At 39.3% G+C, this 21,483-nt stretch overlaps 1 protein-coding gene across 2 annotated transcripts in view; it reads right to left on the reverse strand.

Annotated features, from left to right (window-relative positions):
* Window positions 1-690: 690 nt before the first annotated feature.
* The window catches only part of PHYHIPL (phytanoyl-CoA 2-hydroxylase interacting protein like), a 38,051-nt gene continuing 17,258 nt past the window's right edge, over window positions 691-21,483 (reverse strand). For both annotated transcript variants that reach the window (XM_084210066.1, XM_084210065.1), the window contains exons 2-5: window positions 9,615-9,811; window positions 6,014-6,188; window positions 4,943-5,060; window positions 691-1,358 (exon numbers count right to left, since the gene is read on the reverse strand). In XM_084210066.1, coding sequence (XP_084066192.1) covers window positions 824-1,358; window positions 4,943-5,060; window positions 6,014-6,188; window positions 9,615-9,811 — 1,025 coding nt within the window. In that variant the 3' untranslated portion in view covers window positions 691-823. The remainder of the gene's footprint in view (window positions 1,359-4,942; window positions 5,061-6,013; window positions 6,189-9,614; window positions 9,812-21,483) is intronic.

Genomic DNA, 21,483 nt, shown 5'->3' on the forward strand with positions numbered 1-21,483 from the left:
GAAAAAATATGAACACTAAAAAAAGGAATTTTTTATTTTGCAGCCGTTTGTTGTTTCAGTGTACTGATTTAATAATTTATAACTTAACTTTTATGAATCAGAAATGGTCTTCATAAATCTGTTTTAATTAAAGTCATCTAGAGCAACAGGAACAGATACAGAGCTATTTGAAGTTTACAAACTACATCTTTGATAAGGGAAAATGATTTAATGACATGTATACAATTGATATTAAAATGTAATCTATATATTCTATATGATTGTATAATATTTTATACAACAGTACAAATAAAATATTTTTCTATTATATTTATTATGTTGAGACACGGTTTCTGTTTTCAGTTAGCTAATATAAATAACATAAATAACACTGTCAAACAACACGTTGGAAGTGCTGACATTTCTAGGCTCTGAAATTCAAATCATGCTGCAATTACAACCTTTCATGCTGTTCAGTTATCCCAGTACTTGTTCAGTAGTTAAAATGAATGCATATTTAAACACCATTTATAAGCCGTTATTTTTATTTTGCTAAAGCAGTTTATATAAGATTTTGTTATGTTTGGCAAGAAACAGAAACAATTTTTGCAGCATCTAGGTATAAATGGTTGCCAGAAGGAAATCCAGGACTTCTAATCATTTAAAGCATCGGGGGAACAGAAGGGAAAAGGGAGAGAAGAGATCCTAAGAAGGCTATTGGAGGTTTTGAAGACTGGTAGTAGTTGGTTTTGGTGACAGCGGCATGTGCATGCTTCCGACAGAACTGTCTGACTATGGAAATGGGCAACAGAGGTTTGAAGGTTTCTAAGGAATGAGGACAGTTTTAACGTCCAACACTGATATTGCAGGTCTTGCAGCTGGGATCTTTCTTTGCATTTGCAGTAGACAAGCTCATTAGTTGGTGACCAGTAATTTCAGCAACTGTGCCAAGGGAGAGATCCACAGGATCAGTGTAAATTACTTCCAAAATAACATCCTGGGCATGATGGTAAACCATGACCCCGTCTTCTTCATCGCAGGTCAGAAATTTGTTATCTTTTATGTTTAGCTGGGGAAGGCGCTGCTTACAGAACTCATCTCCCGGTGACCCCACGGGGGCGATCACAAGGATGACGTAGTGGTAGGCTGTGTACATGCAGTAGAAGTCTCCAAAGTACAAGTTAGTATTTGGGTTGAAGAGTTTTTCAGCTGCAATCTCATACCTGTATCTTCCATAGGGTGAATCTTGGGGTGGTTTGCCAGTGTTAAACTCAGTGTTGCAGCTAAAGAAGATGCCTTCCAGCTTCCCACTGATTGGAGAGCCGTGGCTGCCACTGTTATCCTTAACAGAGGGCTGCATAGCATTCCCATGATGCTCTCTACAAATGAAGGACTGGTATTGTTTATTTTGTAACACATGGCAAAGAAAAAGTGGGAAGTTAGGGCATCATGCTGTTTGGAAACAGGACTGAAGGGACACAAAGCAAAACCATTAAACTGAAAGATGGGGATTTCTGCATTGACCACATGGCATAAGCAACCCGGTTTTTATCTCAGTAAGAAGATTTTGATTTTATAAAGCCTATTATGTACCAACCATGTTTGTATTTATCTAGTATGTAATGGCATGATGTGGAACATGATGCCATTATGATGTCAGGGTCTTAGGACCAAGAAAATCAAGTACCATAAGACTTGGGAAGTGCTAGAATAATTCCTGTTTAAAGGGAAAATCTACTTTTCCAGCCTGTCTTCTCTGCCAGCTGTCTGTGTATCATAAACAGACAAAAAAAAGCACAAACAAAAAAGCCCCCAAATCACAAATATCTTTAATTAGCTGATTTGTTCAGACTTTCACTACATTTCTAACAATAAACACATGTTGACAATTGCAAGTCAGTCTCCATATGCTGAATATACTGCTTGTTAATATGTATTTTTAGCATAGGCAGTATATAGTTCATGTAGAACACTGCCAGTAAAAGTTATTTCTGAAGGATGCTTTTTAGAGAAGTTATAGGAAAGAATATCCTGCCTGCCAGTATATTTTGTCCCCAGATGATCATTTCAAGTCTAATTGGTCTACTGCTGACTTTAATCAGTGCAGAGCTGGACACAGAGAATTAGGCAATTTGGTTAGTTTCCATTTTGGTTGGTATCCAGCTTCTGCAGTCACTAGTCCTAAGGGGAAAAAAAACCTAACTTTTTTTTTTTTTTAAACTTAGCTCAATTTTATTCCAGTGAAAAGAAATGTACAACGAACAAGTGAATTTTTAAAACCCCAAATCCCAAATTGCATTCAGCAGCATTAGGCTGCTAAATTTAGGAGAATATTCCAAAACACCCCCTCTTACTCTCCTTAGCACCTGAGATTTTATGTATAGCAGGGCATTCTCCAGTATTTGTGTCCCACACAACTCTGGACATGCTTCAGTGGCAGCTTTGGCTCCCTCTGCACCTGCAACCACATAATACTTGAAAGGGAACCATCGCCTTTTGTAGGTCCTGCAAAACACCATATTTGCTAGGCACCCTTAGAACAATATCTTTATACTCACTGACATGACTAAATATGCATGAGGCTGTGGGCCTGGAGATTCTTATGATTCTTATATTTCCCTCTTGCTTTGCTTTTACTTTTTTTGTTTTCTTTTTTCCTTCTTTCCTTCTTTCAGGAAAGGGAAAAACAGCCAAGAAAGACTGTTCTCTCTCTGCTTCTGACTTGCAACAGGTCCATGTAAAATGGTGCTGTGTGGGAGAAGGTTTTGCTTGGTTAAAGTGGGAGGTAGCAGTCAAAGCAAACAAACTCAGTGTATACATTACAAAACATCTCTGAATCAACTCAGTAATATCTCCTGCTGTGAGTAGTTTTTCATTATTTGTAATCTCCTCAGCAGCACTTTATTTTACTCTAAGATACATTTCAGAAGTTTTCTAAGCCATTCAAATACTACTTACTTATTGTCTCAAGCCCAATTTCATAAGACATTGATTGGAGTGGGGGGGGGTATAATTAGTATTTTATGACTGAAGAGATTACTAGGGAGAAAAAAAGAGGGAAAAAACCCCGTTGAATAAGCTTAAATAACCACCTGAAACCTCTGCAACCTGAAAAGTCAGGGTTCATTCTGAGAACGTAGGTTCCATTTCTGTGGCAAGATACTGACATCCAGTGGCCAATTAGGCTAATTATAGGTCTCCCTTTTGGGGGATCTGAGCTGCTTTTGGTGCTCCCAGCCCAGGTAAGCTGCCATGACACAAACACCCCTTCTGAGCTCACCTCAACCCCTCCATTTGGGGCTGCTGCTTCAGCACCAGGAGCAGCTGCCTGTATGCCAATGCTACCAGAGCTTTTCCAGGCTGTGTGATGACACCAGCGACCATGCAGGCATGGGATACCAAGGAATTTTCCCTCATAAGAAGCATGTGGTTAGGGCTTTTAATGTAAAATACAGACAGGTGTACTGGGGAAGGATTAGGCCTTGTGACTGTATTAGTCTTTTTCTGATCGCAAGAGATGACCATCAGCCAGTTCTGGTAGTTTAGTTTCCCACTGACCTGGTAAAACAGCTTTTTGTCTCCAGCTCACTAACACAGGGAAAACAAACCCATCTCTATTGGTGTCAAACCAAGAACTTAGCAGGAAGAAGAGGAACAGATAGAGTGCAATCAATTAGAGTCACATTTGGCAGAACAAGGCCAAGCCCACAGCTATAAATGCACCTCAGTGGCAATTTTCAGCACTAATGAACAAAAAGGCAGATGCGCTATGATTACATAGCTGAAAACAAAGCAATGTGAGGATCAGAACAGCACAAGCATTTCCCTTCTGTGGTATCCAGCCCAGGATGGCAGCAGTGGTTATGAGGACCTTGAAGAACCTCAACAACTGCAATTTATTCTCTACCTCTACTGAGTTTTGCAGCTGTGTCCCTATGTGCAATAAAATAATCGTTCCAAAACACAGAGGGGGAAGAGCAAGCCCATGCTCTGCAATATCCAATACACTCGGAATAAATTAGATACCCAAGACTACAAAGTGGGAATGCTTCCAAATATAGTGGAGTCTGTTCTTTGAAGCTGGATTGCCTTGAGTTGTTTTAAAAACTTTCCATTCTAGGCAGGTACTAGTGGGACACTCACATAAAACTGAAATTATGTGGCACAGCAGGAGCCCAGTCTCCTGATGAATATTAAAGAAGCACATCAGCGGTGCAGCCTTCCAACACACTGCTTACCTCTCATCCATGTTCTTCTAACAGGAGGTTACTCTGTGTGGCTGTTCCTGCTCATGCAGCATGAGCTTTGACTCCTTCTATCAAAAAGTCTGCTTTTCTCTTATTGTGATGTTGTGATGCTTCCCACTGTGTGTGGAGGGCACACTGGGTCTCCAGCAGAACAGGGAACCTATCTCCAGCAATCCTGTTTTTTCATTCCAGCTGAACCATGGTGGTTTAACACTGTCCAAACATAATGCCCTCTCCCTCCCCACATGGTCTATAAATTAACATTTAGATTGCAGAGTCTGTACAACTGCATTTGAGCATGGAAATAGGATGGTTGTACATGGGAGAGCAAATATTTGAAATGGAACTCTTACATGCAGGCAAACGCCTGTGCACACTGTTGTACATTCCTCCTGTCAGTCACCTCACTCTTAATTTCTCAGTACAATGGAAATATTTGGCTACTAAACTCTCCATTATGATTACAGATGCTGTAATCAGGCTGGAGTCCCTATGAGTACCTCAGTTTCTGCTTCAAAACAGACTTTATTGCCTAATGGAGGTGCTGAGTTAAGCAAGGTGAAAGAAATGAGTTGTGTTTTATTCTTTGCCTTCCTCTGAATGGGCTATAAAGCATATAGGCATTCTGCTCCAGCTTCAGCACAGCTGTCTCTATTTACTTATTTTCATTTCTCCTTTAATTTGCCAAAGGACTTTGAATATGCTTAGTTTCTTACCTGATATAATCAAAGTATTCTTTGTGCTGATTCCGATAAAAAACAGACAGTTTAAGCATACGGCCTGCAATCACTTCAGCTTTTTCCAATAGCTGTGTTAGGTGAACTTTTGAATAATCTGAAAAGGAAAGACAAACTGCTAGTACAGGGGGCAGGAAAAACTACAACACTCTCCAAAAGTCACAGACACACAGACTGAAAACTAGGAATAGAGCCTTGGTAATATACATCATGCCCCAGTTTTCAACAGTGGCAACAAGTAAATCTAATGGCAGGAGCGGGTGTTTGTGATTCTCCCCACTCCTTCTTCGTGAAGACTCTGCAAGCCTGCAGCAACTTTCAGCTCAGGATTTCCTGTGTTAGAGCTGGTTTCCCTGTATTTGGGACAGCAGTGCAGCTCAGGACTGCAGAGGAGCTCAGGACTGCCCTCTCTGGCTCATATCAGTTGATAAACTATTTGCTACAATATACCTCGTTGTGAGCCAACAACCAATGACAGTACTAACAAAGCTTGCCTAGGACCTAGCTTAAATGGCTTCCCAACCAACACGGGATTCATACTGAGCTTGCCTGAGCCCTCAGCTTTCACACAGGTTTACACAGTGACAGCAAGTCATGTTCATCCTAAGGAAGCCTTTTAAATCAAAGACAGGCCAAAGTGACTCTTGAGATGGGGTGTTGATAGCGCTGAGGCTTTGCAGCAGGCAGAAAAGGCAGAGCAGCAGAGTGTCTTGAGCTGTCAGAGAGCTGCCATTCTACCTGACCCCACAGGTGCTGGTAGCCAGCAACAGGCACACAAGTGGCTCTTTCCTAGCCTGGGACAAGCAGTGGTGCCAGGCACAGCACTTTGGGAGAGCTAAGCTATTGCACAAGAAAAGGGCAGTCCAGCTGCCTCTGCTTTATATGCCAAACCTCGGCACATACAAAGCCTAAAGTGTGAATTCTAGTTTTCCAGAGGTGACTATTTAAGGGGACCAGCACAGCTGGCCCCGGCAGCTGATCAGCCCAGTGTGTCAGCAGAGGCAGCACTAATTAACTCCAGCCTGTGGAACAGGAACTCTCAGCTGTTACCTGCAGTGCAAAACTCGATGATTTCGCTCCACTCGGACACGACGTAATCGCCATCGACCTGCTTGGAGGCCGTCTGCACTGCCACCGTGTACTCTGTCCTGGGGCTCAGGAACCAGTGCCCACGCACCGTCATGGGCAGGGGAACAGCCTTGGCCACCAGCTTGGTGGGCACATCCTGCCACAAACAAAACACCAAAAGACACACAAGTCAGCAGTAAACCAAACCAAACCAGTCTGCCACCCTTTCCTTCACTGCTTTTGCAGCGTAGTCCCCAACTGTGGCTCTCCTCTGCAAACTCAAGTTATTTCCCACAGTTTGTTGGTGCAGCAAGGCGAGCAGTGACAGAGGACAGTGGTGTAAGGCCTGTTCTAAGAGACATGGGGATAACCTGCATGTATGAATTAATTATTTGTTCCAAGTGACTGTAGAGTAATACTACCATGTATAGCCCAAAGATATAAATCTCTCTAGGGTCATTTATGCTTATATATGCAAACAAAGACATACTATTGAGAACAAAGGTATACTAATTTAAGAGATTCTTGTGCTCTCACTGTTTTCTTTCAGCCAATGTAATCAAACAAAATTCTTCCTTCTGTCAATCAGTTCAGCTACACTGCTGCTGCTACCTTCCAAACTAAATTTCAACAGAGAAAATTAAACACATTGCAGAGTAACTATGGCTGGCTTACATCGTTCAAAGTACCCTTCTGTACATCAATGGCCAGAAGAAGCAAACAGCTTGAGCATATCACAGAACCTCCCGCTTTCCCCTCCACTGCCCCTTCAGATCCTCTGTTATGCTCTTCCAGTATATCACAGCCCCAGGGTGCAACCAAGAAAAATAGCTGCTTGTTGTAGTTGAAATACTTGATTTCGACAGTGCCAAAGACTTTGGTGCAGACCAGCCAAGGACAGAAAAAATGGAATAACGGGACATTTTATGCAAGAACTGTGGGGAAAAGGACTCACAAGGGAGTTCAACGATTCTCTGTAGTGTACCTGTGGAGCTGTGATAGAATGAGAGATATTTATTATTGGATATTCACCAGTAATAACAGAATAGTAAGAGAGCTGCCATGTGAAGTGGGCACTTTAAATGACATCCTTAACTGTCCACCTATAAATACTATTCCACAATCATCTACCTATCTATAGTCCTATACTAGGACTATAGGTAGATGGACAACTATAGTAGTCCTATAGCATCATAGTCTTTAAAGGAAAAAAGGAATAGAAGGGAGATATTTCCTGATCATGATCTCTAAGCAAGATCTGAAGGATTTTTTTTCCCCTTGTCTTCTATTATGGAAAAAGGTCTTTTTCCTTTTGTTTTCCTATCCACAAAAAAATTATCTTCAGTTTCTGTATTAGGAAACTGTAAAATTAGCAGCTTTGAATATTACAAGAATTGATGTAATTGAGTGATAATCCAGGGTAAAATTTTGTTGTCATAATTTCTCTTTTGCCAATTATCATTTAAATCAAGTAATAGTTAGATGAAAACTTTATCTGAAAAGGAGAGAGTTGTGCATGCTACAATTCATAATATGTAGAGAAAAATTACAAAGAAAAATAAAAAAAAAGAACACCAAATGGCATTTAAAGCTACCACCCTGAAAGGTATCCCATTGGACTGAGTCTGCTACTGTTAATGCAGTCAGCAGGTGCCACAGTTAACATCATTGGTCTTCCTGTCACCTCTTCTTGGGTTATGGTAAAAACAGCCTCCACCTGGGTCAGATCTCTCTGGTCACACCCCAGTAGTGGCTTTTTCCCCGTTAATTTTGTCAATTTTCATCTAACATTAAAAGCCTTGTTTCCCCAAGTGTCAAAGCTTTACCCTCCAGCTGTGCATCATCTACCTCTTAACCATACCAAAAAAGGGAGAGACTACAAAAAAAAAAAAAGATAAAAAGAAAGAGACAGACCACCACAGACCTGAGGGTTTTATGTCTTGCACAGCTGGAGAGGAGGGGCAGATGTGATGCTTCTCACAACGCTAATCTGCTGGTTTCTTCCTAAGCAAACACCACGTTTTTTTAAAGGCCACAATAGAGAAGAAATATTCAAATGTTCACATTGAGGTAACTCTGGGGATTCTCTACTTCTCCCTTTCATCTCTCTTCTGCTCAGCTCTCATTCCTGGCTGAGCCACCAAAGAAGTGCAAAGCAGGTACTGTGCCAGCTCAAGGAGAGCCAGGATCCTAGAGTGGCAGATGGCTGCTCCACTACCAGCACCCACCAGACAGCTCTAAAGGTACCTAGATGGCAATAATTTCTAGGAACAGCCTGGGAGCTTTGAATAGCTAAGCAGCAAGGTGTATGAGTCACTCTACTCTCCTTTTTGGGAAAAGAGTCAGCTTTCAGTATTTAACTTTCTTCCATTTCATGTTACCCTTCTCTTTGCCAGGTCATCTCATAGAACACATTATGGGAACTTAGCACACCCAGATTCTGGTCCCAGTTTTGCTAAATATTTGAGTATTTCCTTAGTACATGAGAGTAAGAAAAAAGCAAAATTGCCCTACTTTATTTGCTATTACAATTAAAAATGGGGCATAATACATGTCTATTATGACATTAGGTTTAGTAGTGCTTCACACACTGGTTTCTAGCAATTGCAACATCCTGGCCAAATATGTAAAATTCTCAATTTCAAGAAATAGTAAGTGATTTTTTGTTACTCTTACTGCACATGTTACTTCCAACCAAAAACAACAACAAAAAAGGTCATATAAGAAAATTATACACCTGCCATTAACAGAAATCTTATGAAAAATACTCTCACAATAAAAAGCCTCAGAGAAATTGGTGGGAATATCTTCTGTTTATCTCACTGACTTAGAAGCCAACAGTTATTTAGGTGCTGAGAAAATTACAGCCCTTACATTTGTTTGGACAGTTATTTGTGCCTTGGCAAACCTTATCTTTTAGACAATGCCAACATTATTTTTAAATTTGAAGAATGTTCTATCTCAATGTTTCTCTAGACATCTCATTATTTCAACTGTTCTGAGGTCAAAGTAAATTTTGCTGGATTTGGTAAGTAAAACATTTGCAGATCCTACAATGCCTTCAATATGTTCCTGCACCAGAGGCTCGAGGAAAGAGGCCAGATGAATATTCAGGTCACAGTACTGAATGCTGCAAACTGAAATTGCTGGAAGCCTTCCTGAAGTGCATTAGAATTTGTGGCTCTTCTGTTGAAATGATATGTATTGCTCTCAGGAGTCTGTCACTGAACAAGGACAGGCAGAGAATACACAGATTTTGTAAATAATGATAAAGACCTAGTCAGGAATAAAAATGGCAGTCTTGTACTACATTGTAGAGGTACCAAAAATGCTTTCAAATGAAACAGAAAAGGTAAAAATAGAGTTCTCTGTGAAACAAATGTATTTGTGTGTAAATGCACACAGGCTGGAGACAGAGAAGGTACTTTGAGTAAACCAAAATTCCATCAGATTAATCAAAACCCACCTTTGCTGGATATCTAATTCCTGTTTCCCATGGCCTGGCTTTGAAAGGTTAATAAAACACAGAGATTCATCTGTTTAAAATCAAGCATTTGTGCCTTGATTTTTAAATGAAAATTACCTTGTGTTTGAATTTGTTGGAATTCTTGTTTTCTTTCTTGTTGAGATCGATGAAGTAATGAGTAATGCGATCCTTGGATTTAGAATCCATGTCCCAAGAAATCTTGAAGGAATCACACGTGATGTTGCTTATTTTGATGTTGTGTGGGACTGGAAGCTCCTCCATCTCTGCAATCCCACTATCTTGTGATTTATTCCCTGCATGGAAAATAAGCACAATTTGTTCAGTGGAGGACCCATTTGATCAGTGTTTTGTGTGCTCCAGTATCAGCACATCCCTGAACAGCCTTTCACAACTGCTCAGAGGGGTCCTCAGCAGCCACTGGGGGACAGTTATACAAGTCTGGATGTCAGTGATGGAAAGCAATGGAGAGGGATGAAATTCCTCAGGTGAATAAGTACTAATAACAGCACATAGTGGCTGGCATCACCACTGTGTGTGCTTGCAGGCTGACAGAACAAACCACCTGAAGCTATCAAGTGCTCCAAGGTTCAGTTAAGAAGCCAGCAATGCCCACAGTTAACATAATGGCCCTATTCATATCTGTCAGCAACTTAAACACAAGCAGAAATCATATCCATCCTTAAACCACATTTCAGGCACAAAACACAGCCAATCTCTACAAGGTTTATAGATGGTGGATGCACATACACATAGGTGTTCACATATTTAAAACAGCAACTCCTTTGAAATGAAACAATTAACAATTTGATGAGCCACAGCAAAAGAGACACATAAGCAAACTTTATTTTCTGTTCTTTATTCTTCCCGTTTTCCCAGCTGAGACCCTGCTGTTTTCTTGGGAAGTTCTTTTCTAAGTACAGATGGGAGATGAACAAATAACCATTGACCCTAAAAAGAATCACTGGTTCTAACTTTAGGTCTCCCCTTAGTTCCCAAGGCAATTTTATAGTTCAGCATTCTGTGAACATTAGAACGCAGAGATGTTAGGTGTTCTTGCACTTACATAAGACTTAAGTCAAAAGAAAACAAATGGAAAAAAAAAACAGTAAGCTGAGAAAAAATACTGGGTAAAAAATGAAAAAATCTATATGATGTATGAGAAGAAGTAAAGGAACAAACCAGAAAAAAATGAAAACGGACAGATAGAATCAAAGCTAGTGTCTCTATAAGAGATTCAGGAAAGCTCCCAAATGATGAAGATGGGAAACTCGTGCAGAGATGTGAGACAACGCATTGTCAGAATTATTCATAGTCACATTGAATTATAGAAAAAGATAGTATTTATACTTTCATCAGAACTGGTAAAAAATTATAAAAAACTGAACTCTGAGGTGTTTAGGCAGTAATAAAAGTTAAAACTTTACTCGGAAAACATTAGGAACATTTCAGCCTCTCAACATAATCTGCCAAAGAATTATTCCAGCACTTCATTGCAGGAATATTACTGTTGGCCTGATTGCTCAAAATTCTGCTTATAGATATGTGAAATTCAATCACAAAATCTGCAAAATTCATAGATCACCATCTAGTATTGTTAATAATGTATTTTTACTGATGACTTCAAGAACTAATAAAACTATTTTTCAATTTTTGTCTTATTTTATGCATTTACATCCAAAAGGTTGTCTATTCTCCAAACATTCTATTGCTCCTTTTTTTTTTCTTTTTCAACTAAAACCAAAATCAGTTAGTGCATGGTTTTGCTCAAAATGCCCCCCAATTTGTGCCATACACAGTGACATTTTCAACAGCTGCACTGGCTGCAACAGACTCAGAAATACCAGTCATTACTGAGAGCTTTCTCCTCATATGAAAGACGTGGTAAGTGCTTTTCCCAACATGACATTTCAGAAAGCCAGCAGGGAGAAAATGGCACTGCTTTCTTTTGCAAGCAATTTGTATTTGAAAGATGACTGAAAGCTCTGCCAGGTAGACTGAAAAGGCTTCATATGTTCGGCTCTTCCAAGAGCAGGGCTTTGTGTTTATGTAAAATGTGGAGTGTGGCTGCTGAGGTTCCCAGAGCTGGAGAGCTGGACAGACTGAGACCCCAGCACACTGAACACTGTGTAGCATCCTGAACAGACATGCAGCCAGGAAATCCAAGCCATAAATCCACAATAGCTCAATGTGCAAATTATTTGCCTAAAAATTAGCTTTTGTATTCCATAGCCAGGGCCTGAGCCCTGTTACAAACAGCCAAGGTGGTTTCAGCCTCAGGACACATGCAAAGCAGTAATGACCATTCACAAAAACAGAGAGAAAGAAACATTCTGGAGAGCACCAGTGGTAAAGAGCAAAAGTGCTTCTGGAAATAGGTATCATTTTCTGTGTGTTTCTTCGTATTAATATCTGGCACACAAGTTCAGATATCTGCACTCCCATTCCTTTTAATTTCTTTGCTTTTGAAGTAAATAAATAGCTGTAAGCAAATGTCAAGCAGAAAATCTCCAGGTAATTTTTAGGGTTGGGATATGGGTTAGAGTAAAAGAGCCTACAGCTTCAGGAAAACTGGGGCTAAAGGCACACCAAGGCTATTCCAGCAGGGCCTCAACATTGCTGCTCCTACATCCTTGTGATCTGGAAACCCATGGCGCTGGGTTAGGGGTAGGGTAGTGCTTAGACAGAAAACTAAGTGATACAACACACATATTTTAGGGGAAGTATAAAGACAACAAAGAAATCTAAGCACACCTAACATGCCAAGTTCCTGAAGAACTTCCATCTCTAACCCTGGCCTTTTCCCCAGGACTGAAAGTTTGCTACAAAAAAAGAAATCTCAGATTCAGTGGTGATTGTTCTGCTCACCCAAACCATGTCCGTCTGCACTCAAGGACCTCAAAGCAGCCTCTAGGTTGCTGGAATTTTTTTATGGTGTGTGAGACATCCAGAAGCCACTGAATGAATTGGGAAAGACAAAAGCACAGGGAAGCCCTGGTGATATCCCACAAGCAGTGACTGGGAGGAAAGTCAGTGGAACCGTGGTGACCAAAATATCCTGTGTGTCACCACAATATTCCCCTACACTGATGTAATTGCCCTCGTTGCGGCTGCTGTCATGCAGGAGAGGGTGCACCAAGTGCTGGGTGTAGTGTCTGGGAATACACACAAGACATTAACTCCTGCAGTTACTTCTGTGAGCTGTCAGCTTCATGAAAACCCAGGAATGTGATAAGGGAAACGTGACTCAGTTTCATGAGCCAGAAATAAGTGAGACTGTACTCACAAAGTACAAAATTAAAAGTAAATGCTAGATGCTTAATGCATTCTGGGAAGATATCTGAAAATCAAAATATGCGTAGATGAGGATGAGAAGCAATTTCTGAGACCCTGAAAGATTAGATTGATATATATAGATATATATAGATATATACATATAGATATAGATACCAACAACACATGTAATAAACACACTAAAGGCCAAACAGAATTTTATAATATGAATCACATTAAAAAAAAAAAATCTCACCTTATTCAGATTTTAAAATGCATGGCCTGGGGAAATCAGAATGCAGTTTTCTCAAGTTAACATTTTCAATACAATGAGAGATATCAGCTATGGTATTTTGAAGAAGAAATGTTTGATGAGAGGGGATCAATGTCTGAGAGCCCACATGTCTTAGGTAACACGACATAAGAAATCCTCTTATAGACGTGGATGCTAACTGAGAACAACTCATTTACAAACAGGAACTCCCATGACATGAGCAGAGAAACACTTACATCTTCTGAAACACAAAAGTTTCTAACTTTTCTTGTCTTGATAATTCAATCGATAGGTTAAATATCAGATCTATAGAGGTAAAATATTGTAATTACAGAAATCTGATATAGACTGACAATATTTAAGTGCTGTAATTGACAGTGAATTTTCCAATTTACTGAGAAGTTATTAAATTTCCTCAAAAATTCAATAGAAAGGAGAAAACTTCATTCTGTATAACCATCAAAAATGACAGGGAAGTGCCAGGCTATTACATATTAGCTGCTATTTTAAATTTAACCAAGCAAAAATACAGTCTCATATTTTCCTCCTGTGCTCAGGAATGAATGGCTCCCAGTCCAACTGCTGGCTATACAGAATTATTTTACAGAGCCAGGACAATATGTCCCCACCAAGCAAATAATTAACCTGAATACCAACATTTCAATGTTTACAGCAATACCTTGTTCACGAGAGATAGTGAAATCACACAGAGGAAATACAAATGCAACAACATTAAAAAATATTAAATTGAGGCTGTTATTTGTTAGGCTATGTAAGTGCACTTCTCTAGGATAGTTACTCTATATCAAAGCTCAATTTTTTATCCACAACCTCCGAAGTAATGTTGATGTTTTGTTTGTGCCTCTTTTCATGTACAAAAAAATGAGTGAAGAGTCTTAGACTCTTAAGTATCTCTCTCTTCTCTTCCTAAGAATCCTGGTAAACTACCTCCCAATAGAGATTTTTATACTTATTTAAGCATATTTAGGAATATTTTCTAAATAAGTACCCTTGTAAAACTAATTCCTAAATTAGATAAAGAGAGAATGCCTGACCCTAGAAATCCTGTTAGAGGGATAAACCCCTCTAAACCTTCTCCTCATTTCCTCCCCATTGTCTGACACTACTGCTGTGAATTTTCGAGTAAGAAATGTGCACTGTGTCCAGTACTTCAAAAAAATAGTTTGAAAACTAATGCATTACTTAACTATGACATGTATATCTATATTTACTGAGTGTTTTGAAGCATGCATATACACTCAGATTCTCATTGCATGGTTTTAACAGCCTAATTTATCTGTTTCCTGCTAATCTAGGACATTGACTTGAGCAGGAATATTCCACACACAAACCAAAGAGAACACAACTGGACTCTGCGAGTACAAATGTGCCTTCAGTACAGGCATCTTCTTCAGCTGAGAATGCCCCCCAAAGAGTGCCCACATAAACAAAGCACTGAGCAGTCTCTGGATTGCCTGGTTTCTGTGCTGAAAAATTTGTCTCAGCCCCTTACAAAGGACTCGATTCTTCCTCCTTCTCACACAGAGGATGAATGCACTCTACAAGTGGCACCGTGATTCACATCAGCAGCGGCTCAATCTCTCACTCCTGCCACGGCCAGCCAGAGATGTGTGCAGGCTCCCAGGTCCTGCTCTCCAAGCCTGGTTTCCCAGTGTCTGCTGTATCACCAGGGGCCTGCAGCCTTGCCCTGCGAGGCTGGAGGTGCAGCACAGCAGCTGGGGGACCATGGGTGCCCATGAGAAACCACGGGCTGTGAGGCCCACGCTCCAACACCCACCCAGCCCAGATGCTGATTTAACAAAATGCCCTGAACAAAAGTAGATGGGACTTCAGGGGTTTTGTTTCCTCAAACGTGTGTGTTTCACCAACACCACTGGGAATACAAAAGCATGAGTGGCAAACCTGACAGCTAGCAGCAGTCAGCAGAGGTACTGTGGCAGATCTGGAACGTGGTTATGCTATCAGAACTGAGGGGCTTTGGTTTACAGCTCATTCTCTCAGCAGGCACTGAATACAACATTATGTTCAATAGGAAATTAAGTGTATCTTTACAGAGAAGGTTACTATAATTAGTAAGCAGAAATTAAATAGTCACATTATAACATTTCTGTGGAATATAAATTTTGGCATAGATACTAGATTCTCAACGGTGGATTTGTTGGGCCATATGTATTCCTTCTAAGTTAATGATAAAACCTAAATATTTCTTAAATATGACAGCAGAAACAGTAACAAGAAAAGAATCAACAATATTCACTCCTGTGACAAGATCATAGACATCTTGCATTACACTTGGAATAATTTTGCTATAAAATATGCATCTGTTAATCCAAAAGCAAAGGCTACTCTCCAAAAGATTTTATGCCTATTACTTGCAATGATGTTTAGGTACAATTTTCATATGATGTACATAAAATAAATATATGAATTTATATATATATATATATATATATATATGAATTTTCCAGACTACTGTGGAAACTGCTAATACTTTTACTCTGCTAATATAGACAAAAATACTGACAAAACCCATCCCCCTTGGGCATTGAGCCTCCTCAGGCTCACTTTGCATCCAGTGAAGAGAGGCCGTTTCCTAGATGGGGTAATCTGAGTACCACAGGTAACTCTCACATTTAACTTGGCCCTGGAGGAATCTAATTCTTTTCAGAGACTAGAGAGGGAGGTCACAGAAGCTAAGAGCTAGCTGAAGTTACCCTTTCTAATAATTTTCTAAATTACACTTGTCAATTTGACTGATTCTCATGATGCAACAGCAATTTGCAAGATTTCTGCCAGAGAAAAAAGAAAAATCATGGGGATAAATAGTATGTTTTGCATTGTAGCCAATTTCTGAACTCCTTAGCAAAGAAATCTATGTGTCACTGTCTCAGAAATATCCTTTGACTAATACTTTAAAAAGGATAAACTTTTCAAGAATAATTTTTCTGAATTTCTGTGTTAAATACATCATTTATCCCGACAATATTTTTTCTGAAAGCACTGATAGAATCAAATATCTCAGGACCATTTAAGCTTGAATGTGGATGAATTTATAACTTGCTAACTTCAATTATAGACAAATTATTTAATAACTCTAATTTCATTTTAAATAAATAGTGCATTTAATTGCATCATTAAACTAATTCCTCAAAATAATTGCTTCCTCTCTTGCTATTTCCATACAGAAAATTCAGATATATCACTGTACATTGTCCTCTGGTGCTATCAGCCAAATGGTCTAAATCAGCAACAATTCTTCCTTTGATTTTTGACCTATCCTTACTTGAAACAAAAATTTAAGTAATGAGTAGTAACATCTTCAGCTAAATTATTTGCAAAAGTCTGATTGAGATCAATGGAATCTAAGCTGAGTTACTCAAGATCTTCTGAAAACATGATTACCACTATGTACACAAACTTCACAAACCCGAAGGAAATCAGATCAATGGCTAAATTGGCAAGGCTGACCTTATTCTTTCACTAAGATTTAATAGTTATTTGATATCCTGAAATTATTTGATATCTAGAAAGTATTTAATATTTATACCTTACTCATTCAAAACTAAACCACATTTTCAGAATGTCAATAGCAGCCAAACCCCTAGACTGAGTACTGCAATGGAAATAGATGAAGTCTATGTGGATATAATTACCTTTTTTAGAGTTCTCCTTACTCCTATTAGATATTTTTTGAAGAATATTTGTACAAAAACTGGAGGTCTCTATGCCTTTGTAAAGTACGTGGTGTCACACAAGGCCTTTATTATTGAATTTTTCCTCTTTTCTTTTTGCAATTTTGTTACAAGTAAGTTGAGGAGTGTTAACACGGTAATATGCTAAGTTAACACACAGAGCTTCACACAAAATTTAGTTTTCACTGTATTAAAAATAAATGGAGAAAATATAAAAAAGGAGGAATTTTATTTTCAGATGGAAATATGGAACTGTAAGGTTGTAAATAATCATGTAAGTTCATTTTTCTTAACTAAGCACTAGGAAACCTGTGAGACTGAAAAACCACTTAATCTAGAAAACCTGTGAGACTGAAAAACCACTTAAACTGCCATCCATGCTATCCTGACTACTCTCCACTGTATCCAAGATATGGAGATCTATTGAGATCTCTTGACCCTACCATGCTCTAAGGACTGACAAAATCCCTGGGTGGAGAGCTGAGAAGTGCTGGGATCTCCTTTTATGACCCATGAATACCAAAACTAAACCAACGGAATTGGCCAGATAAGCTGAGACTGAGCGCAAACTTCGCCACCATCCATCAGCATCTTGCTCCTCATCCTGTTTGCTGAGTGACTCCTATATGCAAAACAATTTCTATCCAGTTCCCTCTAAGGTTCTCAGCCTGCTTTTACTAAACATGGCTACATTTTTTACTGTACCTTGTCACATAAAGTTAAACAAGCTTCTCTGTGGCCTTCTGTAAAAGGAGAGTTGCAGTATGAAAAAAAAAAAAAAAAAAATTCTGTCTTCTTGAAACCAAAAAGGACATTATTACTGCAGGCCACAAACACTAAGCCACCACAGTATTTCCTCCTAATTAAATACTCCTATTTTGTTCAGCACAGCGAGCCTGCAGTACATGGGTGGTAAGTGGCTCTTCTCAGCATGTGTTGGCTACAAAATACATTTGAAAAACAAATTTTAATTAAAATGTGCATTTCTCAGTTGCTGAAAGGGAAAGAAGGTAACAAGGGATGTAAAAAGCTCTAAATCGCCATCTCACTTAATTTGAATGCCACTTAAAAATTAAAATTAACTTTACAGTCCTTACACATACAACTAATATTTGAGTATAATACATACCTTCAGTTATACAGAATTCCAGTATGTCAGAAACTACTACAAAATCTCTCCTAGATCAACCTATCATATGCACTTCATTCATTTAGCAAAAATCTGTGTTATCAGATCTCTATTATTATCTAGCCAGTGTGAAATTCTGACCACACTTCAGACTGCACTCAGGCCTATTTTGTGGTGTATTTTTGTAAGGATGCTATCTCAGTGCTGTTCTGCTGAAAACTGGGAATAAAATTTTTCAGCAGACTCCCACCCTGTTGATTCCTAAAGGGGCAGATTTTGGAGCAGGAAGAGATACAAAGCTTTTAATGGCATGAGGTTTGTCTGTGAATAAAATGTACAGCTGTGTCTGAGACTGTGGAACTGCCTATGTCTCCAGGACTAACAACAAAAGAAAACAGATCTCAGATGAAGGCACTGACTGTGTGACCCCAGACAAGTTGCTTGGGGCCAGATTCTGATCCAAGTTACACTGCTATGGGTCACTGGCCTAATTGCTCCAGTGCTCTTCAGCTAACAGCGTAACTGAGGCAAAGCATTGCCCTTAGTTTTCCATTGCTTTTAATATAAACTGTGTATTAGAGAAGTGAGTGGCCTTTCATGATTTGTGCTTCCACATGTCACTAAACAAAGGAGAGACACAAACAGTTCCATTTTAGTTTATTACTGGGAACCTCATTCATATTGGTTTACCTCATTCTTTGGCTGGCAACAAATTGTGCCATTTATTGCAGCTGTGTCTTCATCTAAACCAAAAACGTGTTCTCTACTTCAAGCTGAGTCATGTGAGTTCAAATCTAGCAAGATGAGGCAGCCTTGTTGTATTCACATGAGCTTTAATGTGACCTGCCAGCTTCCCTGAAACTGCAAGTGCCTTGATCACAAAAGGATTTTTTCATTTAAAGTCCACTTCCTTTCACCAAAGGGAAGCCCAGACAGCAAGGCAAAACTCGCCACTTGAAGGGCAGCAGAGAGAACTCAAGGCTGGGGAACATAGTTTTACTAAGCATTTTTCTTGAGAAAGTAGGGTGCTCAGCATGAGTGGGCTTTTGTAACTCTCTGAATACCCTGGCAGTCTGCAGCATGAATGAGCATTTCTTTACTCCAGTGCACTGGCAATTGCTGGGTGCTTTTCACGCGCATCTCTTGTAAGGAATGGGATTAGGCTCAGGTTTACACTAGTTTGTGCTTTTTAGCTGTGATTTGAAATGTATAACATATTCACAATAGTTCAAGAAATTCTACGTTGTAACTTGTACTGTTCTATTTTATATTTAAATTGTATGCACGTTTCAGAATTGTATGCCTGTTTCAGACTTTCTCTCAGGCCCTAACAAATAAAGGATATAGGAGTTTTGAGAGTCCTTTTTTTTTGGCAGGAGTTGTTCTGTTTCATTTTTAGCTGGTTTCCTAGGGAAACTAAACATTGCCAAGGCCTTTAGATGTAGGTCTGCCACTGGTTGACTGCTCCTAACTTTTGAACTTCTGACAAGAGCAAAGAGCTCACAGGTAACTTAGGTTGCTGTCAGTTTCTTTAAGGCAGGCAAGCATGCAGAAATGAGAGGATCCTGCTAAACACTCCTTATCAAGAGGAAGGCTACAATGAGGTAAAGCTTTTCACTGTTACTAGAATATAAAGATGACACAATTATGAATATTGTAGCCAAAAGAAATCTTTCAGCAGTCTTCACCACATTGGAATTCACCCCTCACTCAGACGCAGTACAGCACACTGACCGTGCATATTTATTAAAAGTCCCAGCTGTAGCTCATCAGCTTCCTGTCCTGATGGCATTTGTGACAGAACTCTCCTGTAGGTTATCTAATGAAAATTGTCTAATGGAGAGGAGAAAACTCAAAGCAAAGTTTTGATGTAATTAAGTTAAAAGAAACCTACAACAATTCTAAAAACATCAGATTCAAATCCATGGTCCTCAATAACTCTCAAATTGCTCTTTAAAATAAGCACAGCTCAGTTGGCTACTTACAATAGTTCCCATTATAAATTTTTCTGTAGTCTTATTATGCAGGCTGTCAACAGCTATTGGACTGCAACAATGGCACCAATCATGATCATGACAAGACAAAAATTGGTTAGCTATAGAGGAATAGCTGCACAACCTTCTACAAATTCACAATGCCAAATAAGTTCTCTTGGGTATGGTACTTAAAAAGAATTCATATTTAGATTAGTTTTTCATCTTTTGGGTTTAGAGCATTTAAAAGCATCTCAAGGAATGCTTTCCCGTTCACACTCCCTACTATATGAGCTAATCTAATAAGCATACTGAGATACACTGAAGGATTTAGTTTCCCTCTCTGGCTTCCACTTCCAGCACTGCAGACTTGCACTAGGGCTGACAGCCCCACCATGCAGCCTGGGGGCTCCCTGATGGTCTGCTTGAGGGAGCAACACAGAAACCAGCTGAGCCTTAGAGAATATACAAAAATAGAAAAAGGAGAATCACTATACATGGAGATCATGGTTCTGTCTTCTCTGCGCTTTTCCAGTTATGAGAAAGCACAGAGTACTAGATATGTTCCTATCACACAAGCCAGGCTGGGCCACATGGCTACCTAATGTGCCACAAAACCTGAAATTAAACTCTCATGCTCTAGAAAGGCTGCCCTACTCAGATCCCTGGATATCAAGTATTATTTCAGAACTCCATGCTACCTAAACAGTGACAGAGAGAAGTACAGAAGTGACATATTTTTTGTGTCAGGGTCCCAAAGCATGGCACAGAGCTGTTCACAGAGCAAACAAAGAATTGTAGTCAGAGTTTCAGGTGCCTCCATCTATGGGGGAAAGAAAGAAACCTCTACACAAGGGCAAAGGTGAGACAATCACAATAAATGCCATGAGAAATCTTACTGCCCAAACCTGTCCTTTCCTGAGGTGTAAGATGGTAGCTATGTCATCACAGCACAGGTAACACAGCCTAAAATTCCAGAATGTTCCACTCAAGAGGGACATAAATTCCCTGTGATCTTCTGGAATCAGTCAGGAGCCTGAAGGGATTTTCAGTTCCTGTGAAATATGGAACATATTCCCTATTTAGAGATATGTCTTGGAATTACACTGGAAGTGTAAAGGCTAGAAGTTCATCAGAAACAGTGCTCTGAAAATCACATGCTTTCTACTCAACATCTATATTAAGCTACCAGCATAAAGTTCATCACAAAAGCGTAAGTACATAGTATTTACCTTATGGTGTCACATGGAAGATGTTCCTTAGTAGCCTTAGAAAATACAATCTGCTGCACGCCCAGTGATTAATTTTATCCTTCCTTTATATAAACCCACATATAATTTCCCTTTACATAAGTTGCATTAAAAAGAACAACAACACAGCATGAGTCACTCCACAGATACTTGCACACTAGAACTTACAGCTGGCCAAGACTAAAGGAGCCTTTTAACATCTTTTTATTCTGCTTATTTTGAAGTCTGAATGTTTTTGACTATGAGTACACATGGAAGTGAACTGTAAAAAATGCTCAGAATAATCTTTTAAAAATGTTATTTCTAGCCAGAAGTTAAAAGCAGATTATAAATACAGGTTAAATATATAAACAAGT

The sequence above is a fragment of the Fringilla coelebs genome (assembly GCF_963513975.1).
Source record: "Fringilla coelebs genome assembly, chromosome: 8".
NCBI lineage: Eukaryota > Metazoa > Chordata > Aves > Passeriformes > Fringillidae > Fringilla > Fringilla coelebs.